Genomic DNA, 27950 nt, shown 5'->3' with positions numbered 1-27950 from the left:
ATGCAGTATTGTACGTCAGTAAATTAGGAGATTTCCAGCAACTCCTTCACACCCGTTAGCCATCCATCATGTAGTGAGCATAACCATATCAAATATGTGAGTATTTTTGTTACACGTTTGCACAATTGCATACTTATTGGTTGGTTTTGTCTTTCCATAGTAATCCGTAACGTACACGTAACATTCAGTTTTCCCCTTTTGCTCAGTTCCGTTATGGACATGCTTTTTCACCTTTTTCCTCCTTATGACACATGCATACCTATATACATATAGTCCTGTGGATAGCTAGCACCATATAAGCATAAACAGAACTCTCTCCCTCATCGTCCTCATCCAATCCCCCAGACAGTGTGAATCAGATAGTACAGAAGATAATTCCCTGTTGCTTCCTTGCTCCCATTCATCTTTATGTTATTAAAGAAAACTCCCCTCCCAGCCCACAACATGCTCCAGCAGTTCTAGAACTATAAACCCCAACATACAAGGCATGCTGGAGCTTGTAGTTCCACTTACCCTGACTACAAATTGTTTTTGGCAGGGCTGGAGCAGTGTGAATCGGACATACCTCCCCACTGTCCCTTGTCCCTTCACTCGGGACAAACGTCCTGTGGGACAGGTCCCCGTAATTAGGACTGTCCTATCAAAATAGGACAGTTGGCAGACTGTGCTGGTCTCTCCTATCTTGCAGGTTTAACGACCTGCTTCTACTGCTACGGTCTTAAGCTCAGCAGCTGCTTGACCTGATCCTGGAATGTTAGTGCCCTGGAAAAGCTCTAGGTATTAGTCACTTCTTGGAAAGCTGGACAACCCGTAAACACTCTAGGCCCCCCTCCCCATTGCCAGCGCCAAAATTAAATCATAAGCACCCACATTTAATAACAATGTCTCCATTCCCTCAACAAGCCCCAACACTAATTGAATTGCATTTATATTCACTATAAAGGCCTCCTTTCCCCCAATCAGCACTGACATTACAATAATGATTGATAGGCCTAGTTCTCCACAGTGAGCCACAATATTAAATTAGTAACATTCACATTTAATAAATAGGCCTACTCCCACAATACATCTATTATGTTTTTGTTATCAGGGAGCACCATGTCTTGGAATTACATTATATTGTATGAAGTAGTAATTGGGCTCTGTCCCTCACATCTGCATGACACTTCACTCGTGGATTTACAGTGTGTGCTTATATTTCTGTGTCAAGAATTAGGACTATAGTAGGCCTTTGTTTGTGGTGACATTTTCACTTGTACAAGACATGTTTGTTTGAGTCCCACAACAGTTGCTCAGCTAAACCACAAACATGCTCAGTAGAAGCATGTAGCTGTGTATGCATGGATTTGTACAAATATGTGCAATTACATATTTAGAACCACTGCGTCATGGATTCCCCCTGGCCGCCAAAAACATAGATGGAACACTATGGTAGAATGAACAGTTCACAAAACTCATTAAATAGGGGTCATCAGAGTGAGTTATTTACATAAGGTGTACACGGGTATATTAATTCACAATTGTAAAGCGCTACGGAATTTGCTGGCGTTATATAAATAAATGTTGAAATGTTAATGATTGTACATGTAATTACAGTACTTACCTTACATATAATATTGTGAAAAGACTCAACTGATTTATTCTTCATCAGATAAAACATACGTCCCTAAATGCATGGAACTCCTCCACAACCGATGATCTTGTTCATTTGTTTAGATCATCTGTTGTGGAGGAGGTCCATGCAGATTGAGGACTATCTGTACATACAGTCTTCTCATTCGCATAGGACTCCCTTGCAGCGCGTGATACACCTTGTTACAACAGAGCGTGGAGGAACGATTCATTGACAGGGAAAGAATAGGGTAAGATCCATTTCACATTGTACCTTTCCAAGTGTTTACACTTGCTTACAGCAGCGAAAGAGATTTTAAACATTCATTCAAGTTCATTATTGTGCCCAGATCCGTTTTTACTGTTTTTATTTATATCTACCCATACATTTGCACATTATCAATTTGTGTCTTTAGCGCTGAGTCCAGAGGAAGATTTATCTTTCTCTATATGTTTTAATTTGGTTCTTTGTACCAGCAAGAGAACTACAATACCCTTATTTTATTGATGTGTTTTTACTATGCTAGTCCCATGCATGTAGGGACGTATTTTTTATCAGATGAAGAATAAATCATTTGAGTTTTTTCACAATATTATAAGTTTGAGCATTATTTTATAATTTTCTTTTTTTGGTTAGTGTGGATATAGTGTTGTGCACTTGGGGGATATTTTTGTTTGTCTGTGTATTACTCTAGAGAATTGAGGGTTGCTCTAGTTTCCAAAGTTGCACACATGTTATAGTTCTGGGTAGTGCACTTCTATCACATATACTTACCTTACATGTATAAAATATTTGAGCACTATCACTTGGTTAATCTAATGGCAATTCCCAGTTGCTATATTTATGTGAAAGCTGTGAGTTGTGAAGATTACATTAATAGACATTGACTGGCACCTGAGAACAACTGGCCCTGGTCTAGGATAGAGGATAGGTCTGTACATGAGATGGGCTGTCAGTGTGTACTTTATGCTGTGAAATATTTACTTGTCCCCAAATATCCCCTGAAGGATATATATTTATAATCATTTTGTTTCAAATATTTAGGGCCTCATTTAGAGATAAATGGATTTTGAGTTATCTTATGCAGCTTTGACTTGGCACACTCTTACTCTACTGACCTTGCATGTTATAGCTCCTGTATGATTATTGATGGCTCATTTACATAAATAATCAAAGCCTTTTCTTTAGAGCTTTATAACTTTTAGCTTTGCCTAAAAAGCAGAGTGCAATGTAGAGGGTTTTGGGGGGAAAACATCATTCCATGTAGATATACATGATATGACCACATAAAGTACAACATGTCAAGAATATTGCAGCCAGGTTGCTAACCGTCCTGCCAATACTTATTGGTTCATAATTTAAGTAAATTTGTAATACCTCCATATGATTCATAAATTTTGCTCTTCAAGTTTGAATGTCGGGGCTTTGTGATTTTGAACATTTATCTAAGGGAGCTTGCTATTCTATGATATTTTTTTTATTCCTTCCTGCTTTTGTATAGCTTCTGTCACTTTTACCATACTAAGAGCAAGTCACAAATCAATCAAATCACTGTGATAGTACCAAGGGTCATTTCTGCAGCACCAACCTATCAACTGACAAATACATGGGTGTTTACATGGGTGCTGCAGCACCCATGTAAACAGGGGAAAAGCCTACAAATTCCACACAGATAAGGCCTTGTTTGGAAATTGCACGCATGACCCCAGTGCTGTGATACAAAAGTGCTAACCACTGAGCCACCATAGAGAACACAGGAATTTTAAATGCTTACTGAGTTATATAGCTGGTCATTTTTGTATCAGTAGTCAGATCTCTCCAGTCTGCAGCATTTTTTGTGTATTGTCTGGAACTCTACTTCTAGCGTTTAAAATTGAAATTGTAAACATGTTCATGTCACCTGATGCTATATGTCAAATTTATGTTGTCATTGGTGCTTGAAATCCAGCAGTTGTCTACATTGCTAAATTGCATTAATAGTTTTTTGCTCAATAATGCATCCAATAATGCTTCTCTGCTTAAATGTCTCCTAAAATGCCTCCGCTTGCTGCAGCCGCTCCAGTGTCAGTCGGTACTCTCATTACATGCCTGGAAGGTAATACTACTGCTTTGTTTTGGTTTGTGCACTGACATAGGTAGTAGTACACCATTTTTTTTATGTGGAATGTTCCACTTGGGTTTCATTTGCTCAATTATTTATGTTTATCATTTTGTAAAAAAGAGCAGCAAGGAACTCCACTAGTGTAACTTCCTCACTAACCTCAGGATCTGAAGATACCTATGACTCTCCAGCTGTTGTAGACCTACAGTTTCCAGCAGGCTGTTCCAGTCATTGCCAGCAACTTGTAGGTTTCTAACAGCCAGTTACAGCATGACTGTTACTACTCATGTGTCAATAATAAAAAAAATATATATATATATATATATATATATATATATATATATATATATATATATATATATTGCCATGTTTTTGTTACTGCTTTTATGACTGTCAGTTAAGTCTATGTCAATGGAGGTCATTTATAACTGGATGGTACAGCACTAAATTACTCTTGTGATCTCATGCAACTACTTTTGACCTGTTTGCAATAAGTTTTATACAATTACAAATGACAGGACTTCTTTTGCAAACAGTCAAATATTAGACTTGGATGATGGGAGCTTTAGGGGTAAATGTATCAATCTGAGAGTTTTCCGGCGGGTTTGAAAAGTGGAGAAGTTGCCTATAGCAACCAATCAGATTCTAGCTATCATTTTGTAGAATGTACTAAATAAATGATAGCTAGAATCTGATTGGCTTTTCAAACCCGCCGGAAAACTCTCAGCTTGATACATTTACCCCTTAGTGTGGGTTGTGGTTGTTCCTTAGCCTGGCATACAGATGTGACTAGATCATTAGGTCCCAAAATGACAGAAACAAGTGCACAGCTCATCTTGTACATTTAGTGTCACTAAGTGTGCAAGATTATCTAAATAGACTCTCATTGCATGTTGGGATAGGAATGCACAAAAAACTAGGAGTGCTAATATGTGAAGCACTGTCCAGATGTAAATGACCACAAGTATTTATATTCCATTATATAATATTGTTGTCATTATTATAATACTTAAGTGTTGCTAATATATGTATGAACGCCCATAAAGGACATTTGTATAAATCGTTTGTCATCGCTTATAATCTGTGAATTCTGATATCATCATAGTTTATTTCTAGGGCACTATAAAACTCTCCAACACTGAGCAGTGGATATAACAAATCAAAAACATAAACAAAAAAACATAAAAAAAATAGAACAATTATATAGGATGTTGAGGAAGGAACAGACGTAAGAGGGATGAGTGCTTGTGAGAGCTTACATTTTGAGCATTTATTAAATCGGTATTCATTTTGAAAACTTGTTTATGATAAGCAATAAAACACCCCCTACTGTTACTAAATATGCATATTATAAGTTACCGTGCAAATCTGAAACCTGTGGCCTAAGCCTTTATAATTTTGATTAGCCACATTGGCCCCTATATGGGTGAGACCATTTCTTCTGCCTGCGGTGATATGAAAAGGCAGCATCAGTAATATACCTAGTATTAACATCAGCAATAGCAATGTGTCTAGTTAAAAAAAGTTAGTCAGTAATATACAGTCATGGCCAAAAGTTTTGAGAATGACACAAGTATTGGTTTTCACAAAGTTTGCTGTTTCAGTGTTTTTAGACCTTTTTGGCAGAGGTTGCTATGGTATACTGAAATTAAATTACAAGTATTTCATAAGTGTCAAAGGCTTTTATTGACAATTACATTAAGTTTATGCAAAGAGTCAATATTTGCAGTGTTGACCCTTCTTTCTGAAGACCTCTGCAATTCACCCTGGTATGCTGTCAATCAACTTCTGGGCCACATACTGACTGATGGCCGCCAATTCTTGCCTAATTAATGCGTGGAGTTTTGACAGAATTTGTGGGTTTTTGTTTGTCCAACCGCCTCTTATGGATTGATCATTCTCAATGGGATTAAGGTCTGGGGAGTTTCCTGGCCATGGACCCAAAATTTCTATGTTTTGACCCCCCGAGCCAATTAGTTATCACTTTTGCCTTATGGCAAGGTGCTCCATTATGCTGAAAAGGGCATTGTTCATCACCAAACTGTTCTTGGATGATTGAGAGAAGTTGCTCTTGGAGGATGTTTTGGTACAATTCTTTATTCATGGCTGTGTTGTTAGGCAAATTCTGACAAACTCCAAACAATGATTAGGCAAGAATGGGCAGCCATCAGTCAGTATGGGGCCCAGAAGTTGATTGACAGCGTGCCAGGGCGAATTGCAGAGGTCTTCAAAAAGTAGGGTCAATACTGCAAAAATTGACTGCATAAACTTAATGTAATTGTCAATAAAAGTCTTTGACACTTATGAAATGCTTGTAATGTTACTTCAGTATACCATAACAACATATGACACAATGGTCTAAAAACACTGCAGCAGCAAACTTTGTGAAAACCAATATTTGTCTCAAAATCTTTGGCCATGACTTTACAACTGAATAGTACTACACCATCAATGGGCACGGCACTGGTGGCAATGCTCAGTTATCAGCCCCTCAGTAGTAATATGCCAATTATATTCACAGTGTTAATAGTAATGCTCAGTGTTATAACCATCAATACTAAAATGCCTATAATATATTCATTAGTACTCATTAATACTAACCTGTCCATCAGTAGTAATGCATAGTAGTATGACCAATAATAATAATAATATGCTAATTTCAGTAGTAACATGACAATCTACCAAGCCTCAGTAATTCCCAATAATATGCCCATAAGTAGTAATATGCCAGCAGAAATTCTAAAATAGTACAGGCTCCTTCTTTTCTGTCTCACCCATCTCCTTCTCTTTCATCCTGGGCTGGATCAAGATATCAAAGTGCATACCACAGAATTGTAAGTGGTCAATGCAAATGACTAATTAGAATCTGATTATGATTGCTTTTCATAATATAAGTCACTGATCATTGCTGGTCAGGCACTTCAATCTCTCTCTAGAATAAAAAAAAATCAAAAGCAAATAAAGTGTACCCTGGAAAGGTATTCATTCTGTATGCTATAGTGGCAATACACTGCTTACAACATGGGTAGTGCTAGAAAATCATCATACCCTGTCAAAATCATTACCTTTTGTCACATTACACCATGGAAATTGAAATAAATCAAACTTATTCCAACTTTATTTACACATTTTTGCCTTACAACATTCAACTAACGAAAAAAAGGTAACAGTTCTGTAAATTAAGAAAAAATTAAAAACTAGAATAACAGGGTTGGAAAGTGATTAGTCCCCTAATTTAATACTTTGTAGAGCCACCATTTGCATAAGTTCAGCCATCAGTCTGTTTGGATATGTATCTACCAGCTTTGTGCACATAGATTGGGGAAAATTTGCCAAATCTTTCTCTGAGAATTGTTCAAGTTCAGTCAGATTTCTTGGTGAGCAACAGAGGCGCACCCAGGGGGGGTTTCCTAGTCCTCAGAAATCCCTGTCCTCCCTGGGGTGCTTGCAGTGACTGGCCCCTGGATCGCTTCCCCTGCTTTGTGTATACAGCACTTTCTGTCCTGCAGTCTGGCCCCGCCCCTTCCTCCCACCCAGCCGGCATGTGTGTGATGCAGGAGGCAGAAGAAGAAGGTAAGAGATTTTGTGTGTATGACAGTTTGTCTGTTACTGTCTGTGTATGTCTGTGCTTGTCTGTGTATGTGACAGTTTACATGTTTGTGTGTTTGACCCCGTGTGTGTTTATGTATGTGTGACTATGTGCTTGTAAACTGTCACATACACAAACATGTCTGTGTGTTTGACCCTGTTTGTGTTTACGAGTGTCACCCTATCCTGCCTAAATTGGGACAGATAGGAGATGCATTTGTGATATAGTCAGACTATTCTATTTAAATAATTACCAGCTGAAACTAGCCACAAAACTCTGTAAATTGCTAATCAGCTTTTGCCAAAAATCCATTTTATCATTATTTTCCATGAGGCAGCAAACACTGAATATCATTAACATTAGCATACAAAACAGTATATCACCTAAAAGTACACTATATACAGACCACCTATTCTGAGTAGCAATACAGTAATTTTAATGTCTGTACAGTATAACATTTGACCATGCCTGAAGAATTCAGCTTGTGTGATACAACAATGATAAACAAACAAACATCTTATACAGGATTTTACATAAGAATACTCAGAAAGCAGGGTTTGTTACTATAGGAACATATACAGCACATGACGTTTATGTTAAAGAGCAATGTTGTAAGGCGTACAGGAGTGTGCTGGGATGTGTTTAGCTTCAAGAATGATTCTCTGTATGCAGCATTTATGCTTAACAGCATAGAAGTATTTCGATGTATGTATTACCAGAATAATCTACAATAATCTTTCAGGACGTATGATGTTTGGCCACATTCACTATGACTACAGTGTGTCACTTTGCTTATCATTTATTGTAATTATAACTGTTTTTTTATTCAGTTGTTAGTGTCACACTAGACATAGCAATGCATACGCATTTTGATGGACCAATGGAATTTTGTAAATGTTGTAAAAGTATAGCTACACCCCCACACATGCTGGTCACGCCCACTGGTGATGTGGCATGGAAACCCCCCTCCTCAAATCCTGCATTTGCCCCTGAGCGGATTTAGGTCAGGGCTCTTACCTGGCCAGTCAAGGACATTTGCCATCCTATCCTTAAGCCAGTGCGTTGTTTTCTTTGTGGTATGTTTAGAGTTATTGTCATGCTGAAAGAATTTAGATGTACTTGGTAGCATTCATCTTCCCTTCAATCCTGATCAATAGCCCAGTCCCTGCTAATGAGAAACACCCCTACAATGTAATGTTGCCAACACCATGCTTCACAGTAGGTATGATGTCTTTTGAGTGGTGTGCTGTGGCTTTTTTACACCAAACATAGCGCTTGGGGTTCAGTCCAAAAAGTTCTACATTGGAAGATTCTGATTCCATGTGGCAAAAGGTTGTATGGTCAGATAAGACCGAGTGTTTTTTTGCAAAGTACAAACGAGACTGAGTGTGGCACTTTTTCAGAACAGGTTACTTTGTTGCCTTTTGTTGCCACCCTGCCATATTAGGTAGCTTTGTGTAAAGCTTGTGAGATAGTTGTCACATGCACAGACGAACCAATGTCCGCCATAAAGATTTGTATGTCCTTCAAAGTTGCCTTTGGCCTCTTGGTAGCTTCCCTGATCAATATACTCCTGGTTCTATCATCCAGTTTGGATGAACGGCTCGATCTAGGCAAGGTGTTGGTGGTGTCATATGCTTTCCACTTCTTAATAATGCTTTGAACGTTACTCAGAGACAGAGTAATAGCCTTTGAAATCTTTTCATAACCTTCTCCTAACTTGTGCCTTTGTACAACAGCCCTTTTGAAAGCACCTTCCTAACCATGGTGAATTCTTTGTCTTACCCTGCATTACTAATAGTGGAATCCTCAAGGAACAGCCAGTTTTATTCTGAAGAATTCAAAACCACTACAATTAATGTCAGGTGGTGGCAAATAAGCCTGTTGTGTGATCTGGAAGCTTATTGGTTATATCTGAGAAAGTTTATAATGGTTACTCTAAGGTTATGATCACTTATCCAAACCAGTTATTTTAGTAATTAAGTTATATTTAGTGTTAAGATTTTTTTGTAGATGTTATTTTCCCTTTGATGTTGAGGGTTATATTGCGCAACTACAGCTGGATACAATTTGCTTTCATATATTTAAATTCCTATGGTGTAATGTGACAAAAGCAATGATTTTGATAGGGTATGATTATTCTATAGCCACTGTATTATGTAGCTATAAAGAGCAGGGCCTCATATATCAAATATTAAGTGCCCGTAATTTATAAGAAGTTATAGCAATGGAATAAAATTTTTTGTCTACGACAGAGCATATGTGTATATAAATTATGGTAAAGTGTAAAAGTTATACCAAAGCCACTTTATAGTAGAATTCTGCTATATAATCTGAAACAACCATTACAATAAATTGCAGATTTGGGTTGTGTGCATATATTCATGTTAATTTAAAGAGCGCAAGTTCCCTATATATTCAGGAGGTTCTACAGACTTGCCTCTTGCCACTCAGTTAGCTTAATGCGCAACAATAAAAGTTCAGTTGCTCTAAGAAAACACCTAGCACATACATAGTTAAAAGTGAATAATTTTAATGGTCATTAATATAATGTGAATCGGTTCATTACATCCACCCTTAATGATGTTACTGCAGCCTGTCACACTATGCAGTGTATATCCTTTTATGTGTCAGAAAGCGTAGTGAGCTAGAATAAACCACTTGTGATAAACTTAGCTTACCTGATACATGTCCCTGTTTCACCAGGACCACATTTTGCAACATTATATCCCAACTGACTGAGGAGACACAGCCATGTTTTGAGACAACGTTGAAAGCCAGGGCTGTGTCCGAGGGATGTGATGCTAAATTTATCTGCATGGTGACAGGTAAGAAGAAGTTTCAGAAATTGCAAAGTAATTTTTTGCTTTATGCATAGATAAATTCAGAAATATAAATATGTCAGCAGTTGGCCAAAAGGCCCATCTTAAGGGCTCAATAAGTGTATGTTCCAAATACGCAGACCTGCAATGTTTCTTCATGTAACCATGTGCCCATATTAGTCCACTAAGTGCATTACAAGGTGTTCACTTACTTTACGCTCTTTAGAAAGGCCCCTGTAAAATGTGGCTAGTTTTACGACTCGGCAGATAAACCTGAAATGGCGCAAGTTGGGAAGAGTGACATTGTCACATCAAAGTTCAATTTAATACCACTTGTGGACCCCCTTGATTCATTTCAACTTTAAGATTTTCTTTTTTAAAATACTGTTTGGTTTAACCTCATTTATGTTTAAAATGAATCATCAGTGTGAGGACAGAGCGACTATCTTTGTTATATGTGGCACTTTTATAATATATTTCTCAAAGTTCACTTACATATATGTTGTCCTGCAGAAGAGTAAAATGTATCCAATTATAAGTATAGGGATGAGACCTGATCTCTGGTACCTTGAAGGGAGAACAAGGCTCTCTAGTCTCCTGCAAAGCAGGGAGCACTCCTGTAAATGCTTCTCCATCTCGTTATCTCCTTTAAATATTCAGATCTGAAAAATTATATTTAGTTTTGCCCTTAGTTGCAAAAGTATGCGTGTCCAAGTACCTAATCTGCATTTAGCAAGGAATGCCCTTTATCTACTGTCTCCACAAATACCTTCATCTTGGGGTGTAGATCCATACACTTTCCCATAAAACTAGGCCACTTGCCCAAAAGTAGGTGCGTTAGGTACAAAAGAACATTTGCTTTGTTGTTTTCCACTATTGCACCTCCTAAATGACCTGTTATTGTTGCTCCCTTTACTGGTGTATTTAGGACCATACTATGTTGATTTCTAAAGTTTTTAATTATATTGACTCACCTCCCAAAAGTCTAAGGGGGGAAAAAACCCAATGCAAAGATATGTTCATACCCCAGATCTGCCCAGCCGTGCCCAAATTTACCTACACAACATTCCTGCTCCTCTTTGCAACATAAATCAGGTCTGTACCTCAAAAAATGAGTTACTCTTTGGGGGTACACTTAAGCTGAAGGCTTTCTCCAAGAATCTAGTACCATTGACAGATTAATAACACCTTGGGCCCTTGGTTGTGGTTAATGTTTTAATAATTGATTACAATTATTTTGACAACTACTTCTGAATATAGAAAAAATGTCCATGCTACTAAACACCATATTGGATTAAGTGAATTTACGACTATCTATAATCAAATATATGGGGTTTTGGTGAGTTCGGTCTGTGCACTAGAGTGGAGTGGCTGTGGGCTGCCTACATCCATTTAATTAAGTAGTAATAATTCCCAGCATTACGTCTGATATTACCCTCTCAAGACCCTGTGTACAACCTCTTATTAAACTACTTCTCCTCCTCTGAACTATACTCCATTTCTAATCTTAACTTGATCTGAACTGTGTATTATTAAAAAGATTAAATTAATAGTATGTCTATTTTTTTTAAAGCAATAAAAAAAACCTGAAATATTTAGAGCTGAACCATATAGCAGAACACTAGGAAATGTTGACTTTAAACATACAGAATTCTGATAAGGCCCTATAAAATAACAGCTGCTTAACAAAGATTATTTTGATAGAGACAATGAAATGTATCTGAGGAGAATGCAGTGATGCAATCTCTGAGCTGCTAGGCAGAAGGGGTAACGGAGAGATCTGAAACTAGGGTGAAGTGGCAGATCAGCTTTCAAACACTGACGTACAAAGATAAACTATCCACAGGAGCAACTTGGCACGCGCTGACTGCTCTGACAAACAGAGACTTATTTGGGTCAGGCCTTAACATTGCACAAGTTAAAATATACTCTGTCTTGACCACTGCTATGTGGTAGAATTTGCAAATAAGCGTAGCAGTTTTAGAGGGCAGTAACGTAACATATATATATATATATATATATATATATATATATATATATATATATATATATACACACACACACCCATTTTGTCACAAAATGCTCATGCTCAGGGGAGCATGTTTTAATTTATTAAATGCATGTAATTTTATAATTTTGATGATTATCAATTCCTCCACTAATTGACTCTATACCCACTTATACTCCTCTTTAGATCATTTTAATAATCACCCAATTCCAATAGAACAGCAGAACATTCACTATATCCTTCTAACAAACATCTAATCTCAATAGGGACAATTGAGCGCTCACTATATAATTTTATTATCTGTATTAGGGAAGGGATATCCCCTTTTAGTGGAGCTGCTCTTGCTCTATAGAAGAGTAGAGCACAACCTATCTATTTTTAATTGACCCTCATAGGATATGCTTACTATTATACAGCTCTGCTGTATATTCCCTATGTATATACCCTTCCCCAGTATTCTTTTTATTTTTGTGCCTCCACCTTCCCTGGCAAAATAAATAAAAAAATAAACAATTAATTTCCCACCTGTCACAAACAGCACTTATTTGCGGGACGTGTGTGTTTGACAAGGGTTAATCACATCAAAACAACCTGGTTTGTCAAAAACTGATTGTATTCCTTTAACTATACCTCACATTGCTACCACCAAGATTTAATTTCAAAGTTTAATACATTGCAAGGGTTATATTTACTAAACTGCAGGTTTTGGAAAAGTGGAGATGTTGCCTATAGCAACCAATCAGATTCTAGTTATCATTTATTTGGTACATTCTACAAAATGAGAGCTAGAATCTGACTGGTTGCTATAGGCAACATCTCCACTTTTTCAAACCTGCAGTTTAGTAAATATGCCCCCAGGAGTTCATAGGTTCTCACAGCCTTATATGCCTACTACAACCAAAACTCAAATTAACTAGAGTTATTGTAAACCAAAAAATCCCTTGTATTTTAGTTAGATAGCATCTAGAATAATCTAGCTTAACTAGAATGTGAATTTGTTAAGAACACAAAGATAGAACATTATTATTATACCCAAAAATTTTGCAATACTTAAGGAATATAAAAAAGACACACAGTAAAATAGAATTATGCAAATTAGTTTCTTAAAATAGGAGAAATGCAGAAACAGAAAAACTCACATAATTTCTTGATTTCTGTGCTGGGGTAAGCAGAAATTTCGAACAAATCCTCAATAGCATATTGATTTCTGGGATATGAACAATTTTTAATCGTGTACAGTGACCTTTTAAATATGCTTATTCAGCCTTCCTGCCCTGTTTCACCAGAAGAGGCCTGTGTAAATGCTAATGAGGTTTTATGGCAGCTTTTTATTACTTCCACTACAAACACAAATATAATAAGGAACTCTTAAAATGGAATATCTTTTTGTCTGTACATCACAGAAATATAATTTTACATTCAATCAACTAGTCACAATTTACATACATATGAGATATAACAATATTAGGTACATTATTTGGGAATTTATTTCTATATCTTTTAAACGGGATTAGCATTTTAGGCCTATGTTTACTGATTATAAATACAGGCAGAAATCAAATATGAATTATGAACACTATTCTGTTCTATTTCTATTTCCTTTTCCTATACAACACCTTAGAATGGTGGCTCTAACAACTGGTATCCCTTTTGTGATTTCAAAGGGACTTGACATATGATGTGCCATAAACCTCCCAGGCTGGTGGAAGAACCATTCAGTCTACCCGAGTGTAAAAAATCCTCTTATAACTGGACACAGAAAACTTTGCCTAATCACTTTGCTTATCACATTCAGGATAATTACCTTTCACACCTGTTACAGAAACTTGAAGAAAAAAATTGTAAAACTCTACTATACAATATGTATTTTTAATGAGACCCTGTCTTATAAATTTGTATATTTGTTTTATTTTGGTTATAATTTTGTGGCTGAACAATTGAAATTATTTGCTTATGTATTTGCAGGATACCCAGAACCTGAGGTTACTTGGTATAAAGATGATGAAGAGATGGACCGATATTGTGGTTTGCCAAAATATGAAATTCTTCGTAATGGGAAGCGGCACACGTTACAAATTTACAAGTGTGTTCTGAAAATAGTTTTGGTAGCTCAATACTATCTAGCATTCAATATTTTGTTTTGACCATGGTAACTATGTAATTTCTTTTAAACAGGTGCAGTGAAGAAGATGCTGCAATTTATCAAGCATCAGCCAGAAATAACAAAGGCATTGTATCCTGTTCTGGAATACTAGAAGTTGGAACAATGACTGAATACAAAATACACCAAAGGTGGTTTGCAAAACTGAAGAGAAAAGCGGAAGCCAAAATGCGTGAGATTGAGCAGAGTAGGAAACGAGTAAAGGAGAATTTCGAGGAAGGTGAAAGACTGAGGGCTTTGAGTCCTGAAAGGATTCAAAGAAAGAGAAGGTTCTCCTCAGAAAATAAAGATGATAAATTATCATTGTCAATAGCCAAAGAGGATTTAATAAAGGTTCATATTCCAGATCCAAACTCCAGACTGCAAGAGGAAATACCAAAAAATGACCAACCACACAATGTGGTCAATGGCTTCAATGTCTTGGAAACACAACAAAAAGAAGAGGTAACCACCAATGGTTATGCTATACCTGAAAATATAGAGGAAAATGGTAAAGAATTCCTTGCATATGTCTATGAAACAGTGGAGGTTATAACAAAGAAAACAGCATTAAAGGAGTCCTATGCAAAAAAGAAGAAAAAAGATGAAGCACCTCCCTTAACTAAAGTTGTCTCAATGAAAGAGGAGACAACACAAGAAAGCATCAAGAAATCAGAAGGCAAAAGTCCTGCTCCAAGAAGGTCTCGATTTGCAAAAGATGCTACCAACACTACAGTGGAAGAGAAAATGGAGATTCAGATATCACCACTAACATCAAATAAAAGGTTTGCACCTTCCACTGCATCTATTAAAACAGGAAAAACGATAGCAGCAAAAGATACCAAAAAGTTGAAAGATAGTCTTGTGCCCAACAGCAAGGCAGTTGATTCACCCATTCCAAAACCTGGTCATCAACAAGCTAAGGGTGATGTTAATTTTTCCCTAAAAGATATGTATTTTGGTGACTCGTTGCCACTCCCAGAAGGAGAAAAGGGCACACCAGCTCTTGAAAGAGACCAGAATGCAAAGGCTGAGTATAATGCACATAAAGTAAATCCTTCAAAAACATTAGCTCAAGGTCAAATAAAAGAAGTGCCCAAAGCAGCCCCAAGGCGCTCAAAAGAGCAAAGAGAATTGTCTGCTGGACGCAAACCTCCACCAACAACAAATATGAAAACTGAAGTTCCTATAACTGCACCAGTCTCAAAGATTAGTCAGGTTATACCAGAGTCTAAGTCAAAATGTGAATTGCCAAAACCACTTGTGGAAAACTCCCAAGAATCTCCTACAATTGTTTCAGTCCCAGTATGTGATATTAAGGAGCATAATGTAAAGAAATTAGAGTCAGCAGTGCTGGTTCCACCTGCTAATTTGTCCCCTGAGGTCGCATCACAAAATGGTATCAAGGACAAACCTACAATTCTGAATAAGGACAAGTCTACATTTCTGGAGGAGTCACATGAAGCACAAGCCTTGGTGAAGAACAAGTTATCCTCAGTAGACCCTGATGAAGTAAGTTTTATTTTCTTGTTTACTTGCCTCATACAGAAATGTTTCCATCTTGTCTAAGATCCTGTGTATTACATGGAAGACAACTAATTATAGCCAAGATGCTCATATGTTTGGACAGAGTCCGATACCCTTCTTGACAGTTTTACTGTCTGTTCAAAACAGCATTATTCCACTCCCGTTCTTGTTCTTGTAAAAATAACTCATGTCACAACTGCCATGAGAGGTCCTATTATATGGTAATTGGCATGGCTGTGATGTAAGAGAGAGTACACCCAAATGCAATTGCTGGCAAACATTTAACTTGTTTTTTGCCTATGTTTAAACACTAATGTCTTTTCTACAAGGATAAATAATTGAAACTAATCTGATGAAGGTGTACATATAAACTAATCATCAAAACAAAAAGAATAAGAGTTGTATAGTGCTAAAGCTAATCGTCCTGTGTTGTAACATCATGTGGCTGCTTATGATCATCAGCTTAAAATTTCTGAACTAATCTCAACTTTGTAACCTTTTGCAATGCTAAATTGCTTAAATGACACTTTGTTATACACCTGACAAATGTAACTGAGCTGCAAGCATTGGAGGAAGGACAAATGGAAGGAATTTACTGATTTACAAGACTTTGCAGAGGTTTTGTTAAATATGAGCAGGTACGTGCAATGTGCTGTTTCATTGTAATCGCCACACCACCAAATCCACAAATATAAACAATGCATAAATTAAAACCACATTTATTATTCCTATGGCAACAGTAAAAATATTGGTCTGATATGTAACAAGTGACAGCTTATTTTGTTTCCTCCCAACATTTTACCAAGCTTATGTCACCACTGATAATGAACCACCACTTGTTTTGCACCCTCTTCTGCTGCCCAAAATAGCACTTGCACTGCCAATCCCCTCAGCGCTCATGTCATGGGCCACTGAATGCAGTTGCGCAGTGATTAACAGAGTGAATGACGTAGTGGCAGGACAGGAAGATTGTTTCCTCTCCCTTTCCTGTCCCTACTTCTCCGATGCATTCACTACAGTGATTGTAGTAAGGAGCATAGGGTAACATGAATCTTCTGCAATCAACGTGTTGGGTAGAGGCAAGGAAGCTCTTAACTTGCCCCATCTAGTCTCTACTGCCTTAAGATTAGAGTGGGTGCCTCAGAAAGGTTACCTGGCATTACTATGCCCCATAGTGGCTGCACCCCCCTGAAGTGGCATTAGTTTAGCGACTGGGTTCTATATTCATGATGTCACGCCTGGGGATCTGCCTGTACCCAGACTGGGTTGTGTCCTTGGAGTTACGCTGGTGACTACGTAACCAGATTATGTTCCTTTTGCATGTAAGTGAAAGGACTGGTACAGGTGATGATAGACTAGCAGAGGAGACTGGGCAGGACCTGGATTGCCAGAACTGGATTGCTGGAACCTGAATGCAGACTGCACTGTCTGAGCTGGAAAAATAGAAAAGACTGCAGACTGCTGATAACCAGGTTGGCATTTGAAAATACAACATTGCACTGGCTACAGATAAGGGCTCCAGGAATTCCTTTTATTCTAGTTATTGTTTCTTGATTGGAGACTGTGGTCAACTGGGCTGAAGCAGCACTCTGAGTTGCTTAGATGGATCAGGTAACTAGATCCAATATGGCAGCTCCCAGGGACTGGTTTTGGAGGGAATTCTGGAGTGGAGATTGCTATCCCCTTGTTGGTTGAGAGAAATCACGTGACCGAATCCAAGATGGCAGCACCCATACACTGATTCTGGAGGGATCTCTGGAGTGGAGACAGACTGGGCAGCATCTTGCAGAAAGATCTGAAACCAGCAGAGCCTGAGGACCGCAGGAACAGCTTAGAAAAACAGTGGAGGGGTAAGTGACAGGATTTGAGAGCCTGGTGTGTGACACATGATTTCCTAGGGACACACTTTGGGGGGACAAGAAATCGGTTGTATTTAGTGTACAGAGGATACATTTAACAGCATGGGGTAAATTTATTAAGCTCCGGGTTCTTCAACATCCGCGAGTTCAGCGTCATCGGCGTTTAAATTTAAAGCGGCGCTGCCTTGTAAAGAGAGGTTTCCCTTTACAAGGCAGCGCCGCATTAAATTTAAACGCCGAACTCGCAGGTGTTGAAGAACCCGGAGCTTAATACATTTACCCCCATGTCTTGTTTGTAACACATCCTCTCAGAGACAAGAAGGAACATAACACAGGAACAAGAAGAAGAAAACATGGATTTAAAGTTAACACATTAACTCACATTGCCTACCAACTATTTTCCCTCTCTGAACTAATCAGCTATATGAGACTATTAACACGTAATGTGTGAAATAAACTTTGTTTCACCTCTTGCATAGCCTTGGTTTCCCATGTCTGGGACCCTATAATTCCTGATATATTCACTTTTGCCAGTCTCAAAACCCTAGAAAAAATTGTAAGAATATAGCAGTCAGTGCAAATATATCCCAAAAGCGGATCGGATGACACAGTAAACTAACCAGCTAAATAAATAGCAATAATTAAAATAATTATGTAAATTAATTAGATAGTTTAGTTGGTTTAGATAACTTTTAGCTAGTTCTTCAACAACTGGTAATCTATCTGACTGCTTCTTATTTATTTGGCCACCCATATCAACTCTGCTGTTTGTTGCCATGCTCCTTTATCTTTGTACTAAGTCTGATGGTAGATGGTTCTTTTTAAAAAAAATAAAAAAATAATAATAATAGTTTTGTCCAAGAGGCACATTCAGTTTTTGTGCTGAAGCTATTTCACTTCATAGTAAGTTTGAATCCTTCTTCTATAGGAAAGCTATGGAACACCGTTGTAATATTCCATGTAACAAGTCAAGGCATAGCAATGATTCCCAGTTAGTAATATCTCTACAGTTTCGTTCCTGGTCACAGATATGATTTCAAAGAACCGATATAGCCAAATGAACTCTTAACCTTCAAGTGCCATCGCTCGATCATTGCTATGTAATTTATATCTTCATACTACCAAAATATGGAGTTATCTGATTTGGATATAATCTCTTTGGATTTCTGTACATACATATATATTGTGATAAGGTAGCAGCCTTAGTCAGTGGTGCAGTGTTTAGCTGTCAGTTAAGTGTCTCCAGCCGGCAAACTTTTCACGAGTGCAACTAATTTGCTTGGCGCTATCCAGCAGAGTTTCCAGAGTCCTGGACAGAGACAGGACCCTTTCCTGTCCCAATGGCAGGAAAGGGTCCTGTCTCTGTCCATGACCCTTTCCTGTCCATTATGCCTACTGCCTCCCTCAGGACACACCCTGACCTCACTGATTCCTCTTTCCTACCACTTGAAGGTCTTCTCTCTCAGGCTTCCTGCCTCCCTCAGGACACACCCTGACTTCACTGATTCCTCTTTCCTACCACTTGAAGGTCTTCTCTCTCAGGCACCTGCCTCCCTCAGGACACACCCTGACCTCAATGAGTCCTCTTTCCTACCACTTGAAGGTCTTCCCTCTCAGGCCTCCAGCCTCCCTCAGGACACACCCTGACCTCACTGAGTCCTCTTTCCTACCACTTGAAGGTCTCCTCTCTCAGGACACACCCTGACCCCACTGAGTCCTCTTTTCTACCACTTGAAGGTCTCCTCTCTCAGGACACACCCTGACCTCACTGAGTCCTCTTTCCTACCACTTGAAGCTCTCCTCTCACAGGCACCTGCCTCCCTCAGGACACACCCTGACCCTACTGAGTCCTCTTTCCTACCACTTAAAGGTCTTCTCTCTCAGGCCTCCTGACTCCCTCAAGACACACCCTGACCTCACTGAGTCCTCTTTCCTACCACTTGAAGGTCTCCTCTCTGAGGACACACCCTGACCTCACTGAGTCCTCTTTCCTACCACTTGAAGGTCTTCTATCACAGGCACCTGCCTCCCTCAGGACACACCCTGACCTTACTGAGTACTCTTTCCTACTACTTGAAGGTCTTCTCTCTCAGGCCTCCTGACTCCCTCAAGACACACCCTGACCTCACTGAGTCCTCTTTCCTACCATTTAAAAAGTCTTCTCTCTCAGTCCTCCTGCCTGAACCACAATGGCCCTCCTTATGACTCCTTGCAGGTCTCTTCTGGGCCACACATAAGTGTGGTCACACCTCTTTTAACCTAGCTCCACCTAGCCTGGTATCGCAGTATTTTATATTTATTACAATAATTAATATTTTGCTGTCATATAATAGTCATAATAATGCTTCTTTAACAGTAGCTTGCAAATTATGTTTTTTATCCACAATATTCACTTCAAGATGCATATATTTTCTTAAATGCTTGAATTGAGAGGCTACACTGTATGAGAAAAGGTATAACCATTAACCTGTTGCTGTTAATGTGTTGCTTGTCAGTTATATCCCCAAAATACTCCTGCATACCAAAATACTAAAGTCATGTAAGTGGACGCTATCATCTCTTGGAGCGTTTGCTAGGCTCATAGCAGATCAAACATAAATGTATTTGAAATGGAGCAGGTGGTACTGTGCTTCATCATTTTGCTGCAATGGTGTTTCTTGTGTCCTTTAACACTTTCCATAAACATGCCCAAGGTCAAGAAGATACTCTATCCCACATTTGTATAGGACACCTATAAATTATACATTGGGCTACTTTTGGTGCGACATACTCTTCAGTGGAAGGAATTCAAAGCTTCAATCTAAACACGGTATCTTAGTTAATAACTTAATTTCTTTCCATTACATAGTAGATTTATTATCCAGAGCCTTTTGACGCCTATAAAATATTTTTTTAGGTATTATAATTCATCATAAATGTGTATATAACTTGAATTATGACTCAGCCATATGTCATAGTTAGGTTTCTAAATTACTTAATCATAAATCATTAAAATCTGATGCAATGTCAGACTTTTATAAAGATACCGGCTATGCTAAACCTTCATTCGGAATCCTCATGTCATTCTGTTCTGTGTCGGGGTAGTCAGTACCGTTAATAGGTACCCTTAGAGTCTCTATAATATTTTCAAGGCACCCCTCCAAAATAATTACCGAGCAGTCCCGTTTTATAAGTAGTTGGGTCAAAAAAACGTATTTAGGTCAGGACAGATTTACTTATTTAGTTGTATGCAAAAATAATACACATTAATCCAAGGGAAAAAATATATATTTTTTCAATTATATTTCTGTCAAAGAATAATTTACAGCTAACTCACACTGTGCCCTCCTTCATCTCCACACACTCTGTGCCCTCCTTCATCTCCACACACTCTGTGCCCTCCTTCATCTCCACACACTCTGTGCCGTCCTTCATCTCCACACACTCTGTGCCCTCCTTCATCTCCACACACTCTGTGCCCTCCTTCATCTCCACACAGTCTGTGCCCTCCTTCATCTCCACACAGTCTGTGCCCTCCTTCATCCACACGCTCTGCGCCCTCCTTCATCCACACGCTCTGCGCCCTCCTTCATCCACACACTTAGCGCCCTCCTTCATCCTCACACTCAACGCCCTCTTCATACTCACGCTCTGCGCCCCTCCTTCATCCACACGCTCTGCGTCCCTCCTTCATCCTCACGCTCTGCGCCCCTCCTTCATCCTCACGCTCTGCGCCCCTCCTTCATCCTCACGCTGCCCCCTCCTTCATTCTTTTGCCCCTCCATTGCTGTTTCTTATCACAATTTCCCCTCCCCTTTTTTTACTTACCATACTTCACAAGCGCCGAGACCCAGCATCCTCCTCTCTCCGCTTCTCACTGAATATGTTGGGTGTGATGACGTCACACCTGACATTCAGTGAGAAGCGAGGAGGGAGGAGGATGGCAAGTATTTTTTATTTTATTTTTTAATTTCCTGGTCTCAGCGGCACCCCTGGAACCCGCGGGACACACTTTGGGAACCGCCAGGCTATATATTAGTTAGTGGCATCTGACATTGTGCTATTGGAAATTGTTGAGCAGTCCATAAGCCAAAAACATAATGAGTAGTAATTAGTAATCAAATGAAGTGACAAGCTGAATTTGTGGAAGTTGAGTTATGAAGATAATGTATTACAGTTAGGTGACATGATATTTGGTTGTGAAAGAAAGTGCAGGAGTTAAGTGGTGAGAAGTGTTAATGAATCAGTCGGCTGCATTAGGAATAGATCGTGAAGCAAAATGTAAAGGTCATTCAATGGGAGATTTCAGTAGTCAAAGTTAGACAATGATTGTATAGGGCTATTTCATGTAAGAAAAAGGAAATCTTTTAGTAATGTTCTATAGGTAAAATTTCCAGCAGGATTAGACTTTATGTAAGAGTTATTACTCAAATAGTTTTGTGTCTTGATTATGTACTCAACCATACACTAGTTGCATATTGACATGTGTGAGAAAGGAGGAGTTTGATGTTTTTAAATATGGTAGATTCTATGAGCAATTTATATTGCAACTGTTATAATGCTTCTCTGTAATGTACAGTATGTAAAAAGCAGACCCCTCATGATAATGCATAGTGCATTTATTGGAGGTACATTTATTTCAAACCCTTCCAAATCGCGGTAAGGTTGGTGATGCTCAATAATGAGAACTGGGGGAACTGATTCAGCCCAAATTTGTCCATAAAAATAGTAAATGTTGACATGATAACTTCTGTAGAAAGATTGCGAAATATTGTCAGATGAAACAAATCTTTAGTATATTTTTCTAGAGAGAATATGGAGCCAGTGCATGGAATTACAGGGGAAAAGCAGTGGAAGATCAGTGGGTGAGATAGATATGTTTGTCTATAGCGTTTTGGAGTGATGAGAAAACTTATTTAGCAGTTAATTCATATGAGATTGAGGAGTCTATTCATGAATTTGGTCAGTTGATTAATTATTACTATTTTTTGGACAGCCATTCTATCAGGTTCTTGCAAAGTATAGGTAGGTGTAGTTGTAGGAGTTGAATGCTCAGTAACGGTAATGTCTGTATACATTAATTTTTTCCTGCTAGCGTTCAGGATGCAATTGTGTCCGACTGTACATAAGCCCACACCTGTCTATCACTTGGTGTGAGTAGAGCAGTTTTTAGCATCCAAAAAGAGGGGAAATGCATTGTATAAGGTTTACCTGTTGCCTTTAAAAACATCTATAACAGGTTGAAGCGTGTTGACAGCACAAGATATTCTAATCCTAGTCCTATCTGGTTATCCAGAAGGATACCTGCTTTTTTGCTAACTATTGATGCAGAAAAATCATTTGACACAGTGGACTAGCTGTGTATGGAATTAACCTTACTTATTAGACTTTTTGGGAATAGGTCAAGTTTTATGATAAAAATGTTGGCTCTTTTCAGGAATCCCTCCACCAAAATGAAGAATCTTTCATATAGGTTTTGTATGACTAATTGCACGCACCAGGGGATTACCCATTATTTTCATATCTTTATGGAATTTCTGGTATGCGCCATTCTCTCCAATTCTTATATTGTGGGGTTATTCAATGTGTCATAGCGTTTGCAAACTGCACACATGTATGATTTCTTTTTTTTAACATAAAAACATGCAACAATTATTATTATCTTGTATGTATAAGATGATGATATATTATACCACGCTATATGTTGAGAGGGATCATGATAGAAACAAATTACATACAATTACATGAAATATAAAGTGGACAAATAACTCCTACCAGACCTGAATTTGACACCTTTGGTGGGCTTCCTAACTTTAAAATTTATTATGAGAAATCAGAGGCCATTAATCTTACACTCACACCAGAACAGAGTGAAATATAGAGTTACTAGCACTCAGCAAGTGAGCAGCAGTTCCTATTTGAATGTTTTATGGCACTGAACCAGGTAACCATCTGGAGCTTTTTCCAATGGGTGTTTCTGAAAGTGCCTGTTGAAATTCTTTGAGAGTAAATGGTGAATTTAACTAATTTGCAATTTCAGTAGTGACAGTGGTGTCAGTAGCCTAATATAATTGAATTAAGTGTGTGTTTGATTTTTTGGTTTGTAATGTATCAGGTTCTTGCAAATTATAGGTAGGTGTAGTAGGAGTTGAATGCTCAGTAACGGTAATGTCTGTATACATTAATTCTTTCCTGCTAGCGTTCAGGATGCAATTGCGTCCGACTGTACATAAGCCCACACCTGTCTATCACTTGGTGTGAGTAGAGCAGTTTAAGCATCCAAAAAGAGGGGAAATGCATTATATAAGGTTTAACTGTTGCCTTTAAAAACATCTATAACAGGTTGAAGCGTGTTGACAGCACAAGATATTCTAATCCTAGTCCTATCTGGTTATCCAGAAGGATCGTGGAAAAAGGGCAGTGACGGACAGGGAAAGATCACAGAACCGGGCGCTTGACTGCAAACCTGCACTTCGTGCCTTTTCAAGTTTGGGATCCGATTGGAAGCTAGATATTACTCAAGAAGGGGAAACCTGATATTTTATCTTTCATATGTGCTTTTTAATCTTGTGTTATATTGGATCGCTACAGTAAGATATACACAGTGGTGGACTTATTTAAGGAAGAGGAATCGTTCTGTGCTATGCCTGATAACATATGTGATTTTTCATACCTTCAGTCCTTACAATGTAATTGAATTGTGTTTTACAAAACTTATGTGAGTGCACTTTCAATGGGTGTGGCTCAGTGGCTTTCCTTTTGAGAGAGGAATACACCTTCTTTCACCTCTTGAGTTTGTTAGAAACACTCTGGTTACAAATTCTTATTGTGGAAAACAGAATTGCACTTTGATTCTCTTTCTGTATCTTTTACACATACGCTCTGATGAGATTTGGAAGAAAACTACTCCAACACTGGGTCACTGGTATATTGAATGACTGTATTGAGAGCTACTACTAAAGGTCATATTAATCTTTCCATAAAGATGTGCAGGTTATAGAACTACTTATTGCACTTTTATCATTGTGAAGCTTTTATTTCTTTAGTGCTGGAAATAAGGAGTGCCTGGTTTAGGAACTTTAACAATATTTGAACATTGTTATTTTTAAGTGAGGTTGGCACTTATTTGTTTTCCATTTGAGCTTGTAAAGTTTTATATTTTCAGTCTTTAACTGTCTATTTAGGGGTCCAAACGCCAGTTAAAATCACACCTAAAATTGGTGCCCCTCCATAAAAGGATTCAGGGTGCCTAAAATCTTCAGCCGTGATTTTAAATATTTTTCATTCAACCCGTAATTGACCACATTTTTATTGAACTCTTAATAAAAACATAATGAAATCTGGGAAAGCAGTGTAAAGGCTGCAGACTGTGAAAATAGATGGGCTGTGGCCTGGGGATAATAACTCGCCAGGCTCTATAGCAGAATGCATTTTTATGGTCTATCTTACTTGCACCTGTCCTGTAGCTCGTGCAGATGATATGGCTGAAACAAGCATACTTAAGAGAAACACAGGACTTGAATTGACTGCATTAGCGTCGGCAGTACTGTGCTTTGCCTATGTATTGCCTCCTTCCCATCTCCGTTCCATTCTTCAAGTCGTAAGTATCATTTGCATTCGGTCAGGAATTACATGCAATTACATTCATTGGCGTAAGGTCTGGTTCTGAGCATGCTTCAGAGTTTTTTCACACAAGATACGGCGCATAAATGGTTTTGCGTGCAAGCATGAATCAGGCCAAATATGTGTAACTGGTCACTGAGATTATATTATTATTATTATTATCATTTATTTGTTAGGCGCCACAAGGTTTCCGCAGCGCCGCAATTATAATCAAGAGAAACTAGCACACCCAACACAAAACATGCATTGGGAAATAATTTACTTTGATTTATAAGGTTGACACAAAAACAGTCTGTAATCAACACAGGAATCCTAGTTAAAGCTGCAGTGCTTAAGATAGATTATTATTAACTTTTATTTAGAAGACACCACAAGGCTTCTGCAGCGCTGTATGAAGGAGATAAGACCATACAACAAAATTACAGAATTACATTAGTACATACAGAATAAAACAATAGATTCAGATAAGCAAAATAATGCATGGATGCATTTAACAGAACAAATTGCATGGCATACAAAAACAATTTAGCAGAAGACAAAAAGGGAACAGAGAGGACGGCGGAGTGTGGGCTGACATGAGACATAGGGTAAAGGGGCCAACCTCTCAGAGCTTATATTCTAAAGGGAGGGGATATTGACAGACAAACGGAGCAAATGGGACCACAAGGAGTAGTGGGACTAACTACGGTGCAGAGTTGTGCAAGATACTGAGGCCGTGATGGTCAAAGCCTAGATAAAGCCAAGATGAGGCCAAGATGGGATCGAGGCCTAGGTGATACAGAGTCCTGGATGGTCCAGATAGTGCAGAGCCATGTTAGGCAATGTCCAGGATGGTGCAAGGGCCTACAAGTTGCAGGGGCCCGTGATCTTGTCTAGGCCTAGTTAGTGTACAAGCCCAGATGGTGACAATTGGTCATAACAGCAGGAATGTAATTGGTAATCAGCAATGCAATAAGTGGTAAAACAACAGCATGGCAACACTATGGCAAATTGATGTTGTGGTAGAACAGTTCAATGACAAAGGCAATGCACTGCAATAATGGTAAAGCTATGAGCAGTAAACACAAAGGCAGTATAGTGTGAGGGGAATTAGTGGCAAGAGAGCAATGAAGAGACAGGAGCAATAGTGATGTGCGTGGAGAAAGTCGAGGTCAGAGAGTTTGTAGAAAGCAGAAGTAACAAGTGAAAGGGTAGGGGTCCAAGAGAGAGCGGGATTTGAGCATCTGAAAGGTGAGAGAGAAGTAGGGAGACAAAGAGAGAAAACAAAAATATAATTACCAAGTTACAATGTCCAGGAGGGTGAAATAAGAAGTGGAGTTGCAGGCTGCAGCAGGTGAAGTTTGTTAATGAGTTACAAATGAGCTATATCAGTGCTACATTTTTTTTTTATTTTTTTTTTTAAACATATTGGTCTTAAACTAGATGAGTGCCAGGCAAGAATGATGTCATAAACTATGCCCCACTGATCAGCAGCCCAAAACAGGTTCTAACAATAGAGAACACATTCCTTTTACATACATAAAAAAAAACAGTTAAGTACAAGTTACAGTGAGATGAGGTGTGGATGAGAGTTGTAGTAGCTGGTATAGCCTACATACTTTAAAAAAAATAAAAATTAAATTATGCATTACTTTCAAGAAATCTTCACACTTGGGCATGAAGTTTCTTTATCCACCAAAGAGAATACAAAGAATCTCTACAGTCCTTTATGGTCTTCTCAAGTCTCATAGAAGCAATTATGATGCACCTTATTACATCTCCAAAATTATTATAGCCAATACTAATTTTGTAGTTAGTATTGGGATGATTTGTGCTTTTGTTATATTTATACCTGCACTTATTAATTAAAGCATGATTAATACATATGTCATAAGCTTAATATCCCTTTTATTGTTTTACATACAATTAATCTCACTATAAAAATAAATTGTTGTGGATTTTTATTAATTACTCTGCTCCTTTCACAATATGGAAATCAATGTTGTCATTTTTTTCCCTGCCTTTCAAATTCAGTTTTCATCAGCTTATTTGTAGCCATAAAATATAAATGTTTTCAAGCAAGCAACAGAAGTCTCACAAGTTTGCTGAGTGTCTGCCAATGTCTAGTTTAGTCAGGTCTGAGTTTGTAGAAAGACCACATTGCATTTACTAACCTATATATCCAAAGAAATGTTCTATTGCATTTTGATTAGGATGCATGGGAATATATGCAGGCAGAGTACGACATGAAAGTGAAAAAGTCTAGATTGTCTGCTCTATAAAGAGAAGATGACTTCATTCTCAGCTGCACAGAATGTTGACACAGATTAGCTATTCCCATTTTTGGATTTGCAAATCTTGCCCAACTAAATGTACGCACACTAAAAGCAGCAGGTGATTTCATCATCCTTATAGAAGAAAATAAACAAACACATCTGTATGGATGGAAACATATCCAGAATAGAGTGAGCATGTTAGTCATAAATTCTACTGTGACTAACATGCTGTTCATGGATTTAGAGGTCAGTGACTCATTGAATATAAAAAAATAACCTAGTGGCAATGACATAAAGGAAACATGTAATAAAGACAGCTTACTTGCATATCCAGGGAATGTATAAAGGGTCATAAAAGAATGCTGCAAAGCACGTAAACATTGTTACCATCAGTTTGCAGGATTCAGCCTTCATCTTTGTATATGCCTTATCTGT

The 27950-nt window shown here is 38.2% G+C and overlaps 1 protein-coding gene across 1 annotated transcript in view; it reads left to right on the top strand.

Annotated features, from left to right (window-relative positions):
* Positions 1–27950, top strand: part of ALPK3 (alpha kinase 3) — a 105906-nt gene that overhangs the window by 27069 nt on the left and 50887 nt on the right. Inside the window, exons 3-5 of the mRNA XM_075208409.1 lie at positions 10009–10130; positions 14098–14215; positions 14308–15784. Coding sequence (XP_075064510.1) covers positions 10009–10130; positions 14098–14215; positions 14308–15784 — 1717 coding nt within the window. The remainder of the gene's footprint in view (positions 1–10008; positions 10131–14097; positions 14216–14307; positions 15785–27950) is intronic.

This window comes from Mixophyes fleayi, chromosome 4, assembly GCF_038048845.1.
Source record: "Mixophyes fleayi isolate aMixFle1 chromosome 4, aMixFle1.hap1, whole genome shotgun sequence".
NCBI lineage: Eukaryota > Metazoa > Chordata > Amphibia > Anura > Limnodynastidae > Mixophyes > Mixophyes fleayi.
This window is presented reverse-complemented; position numbering and strand designations above follow the sequence as displayed.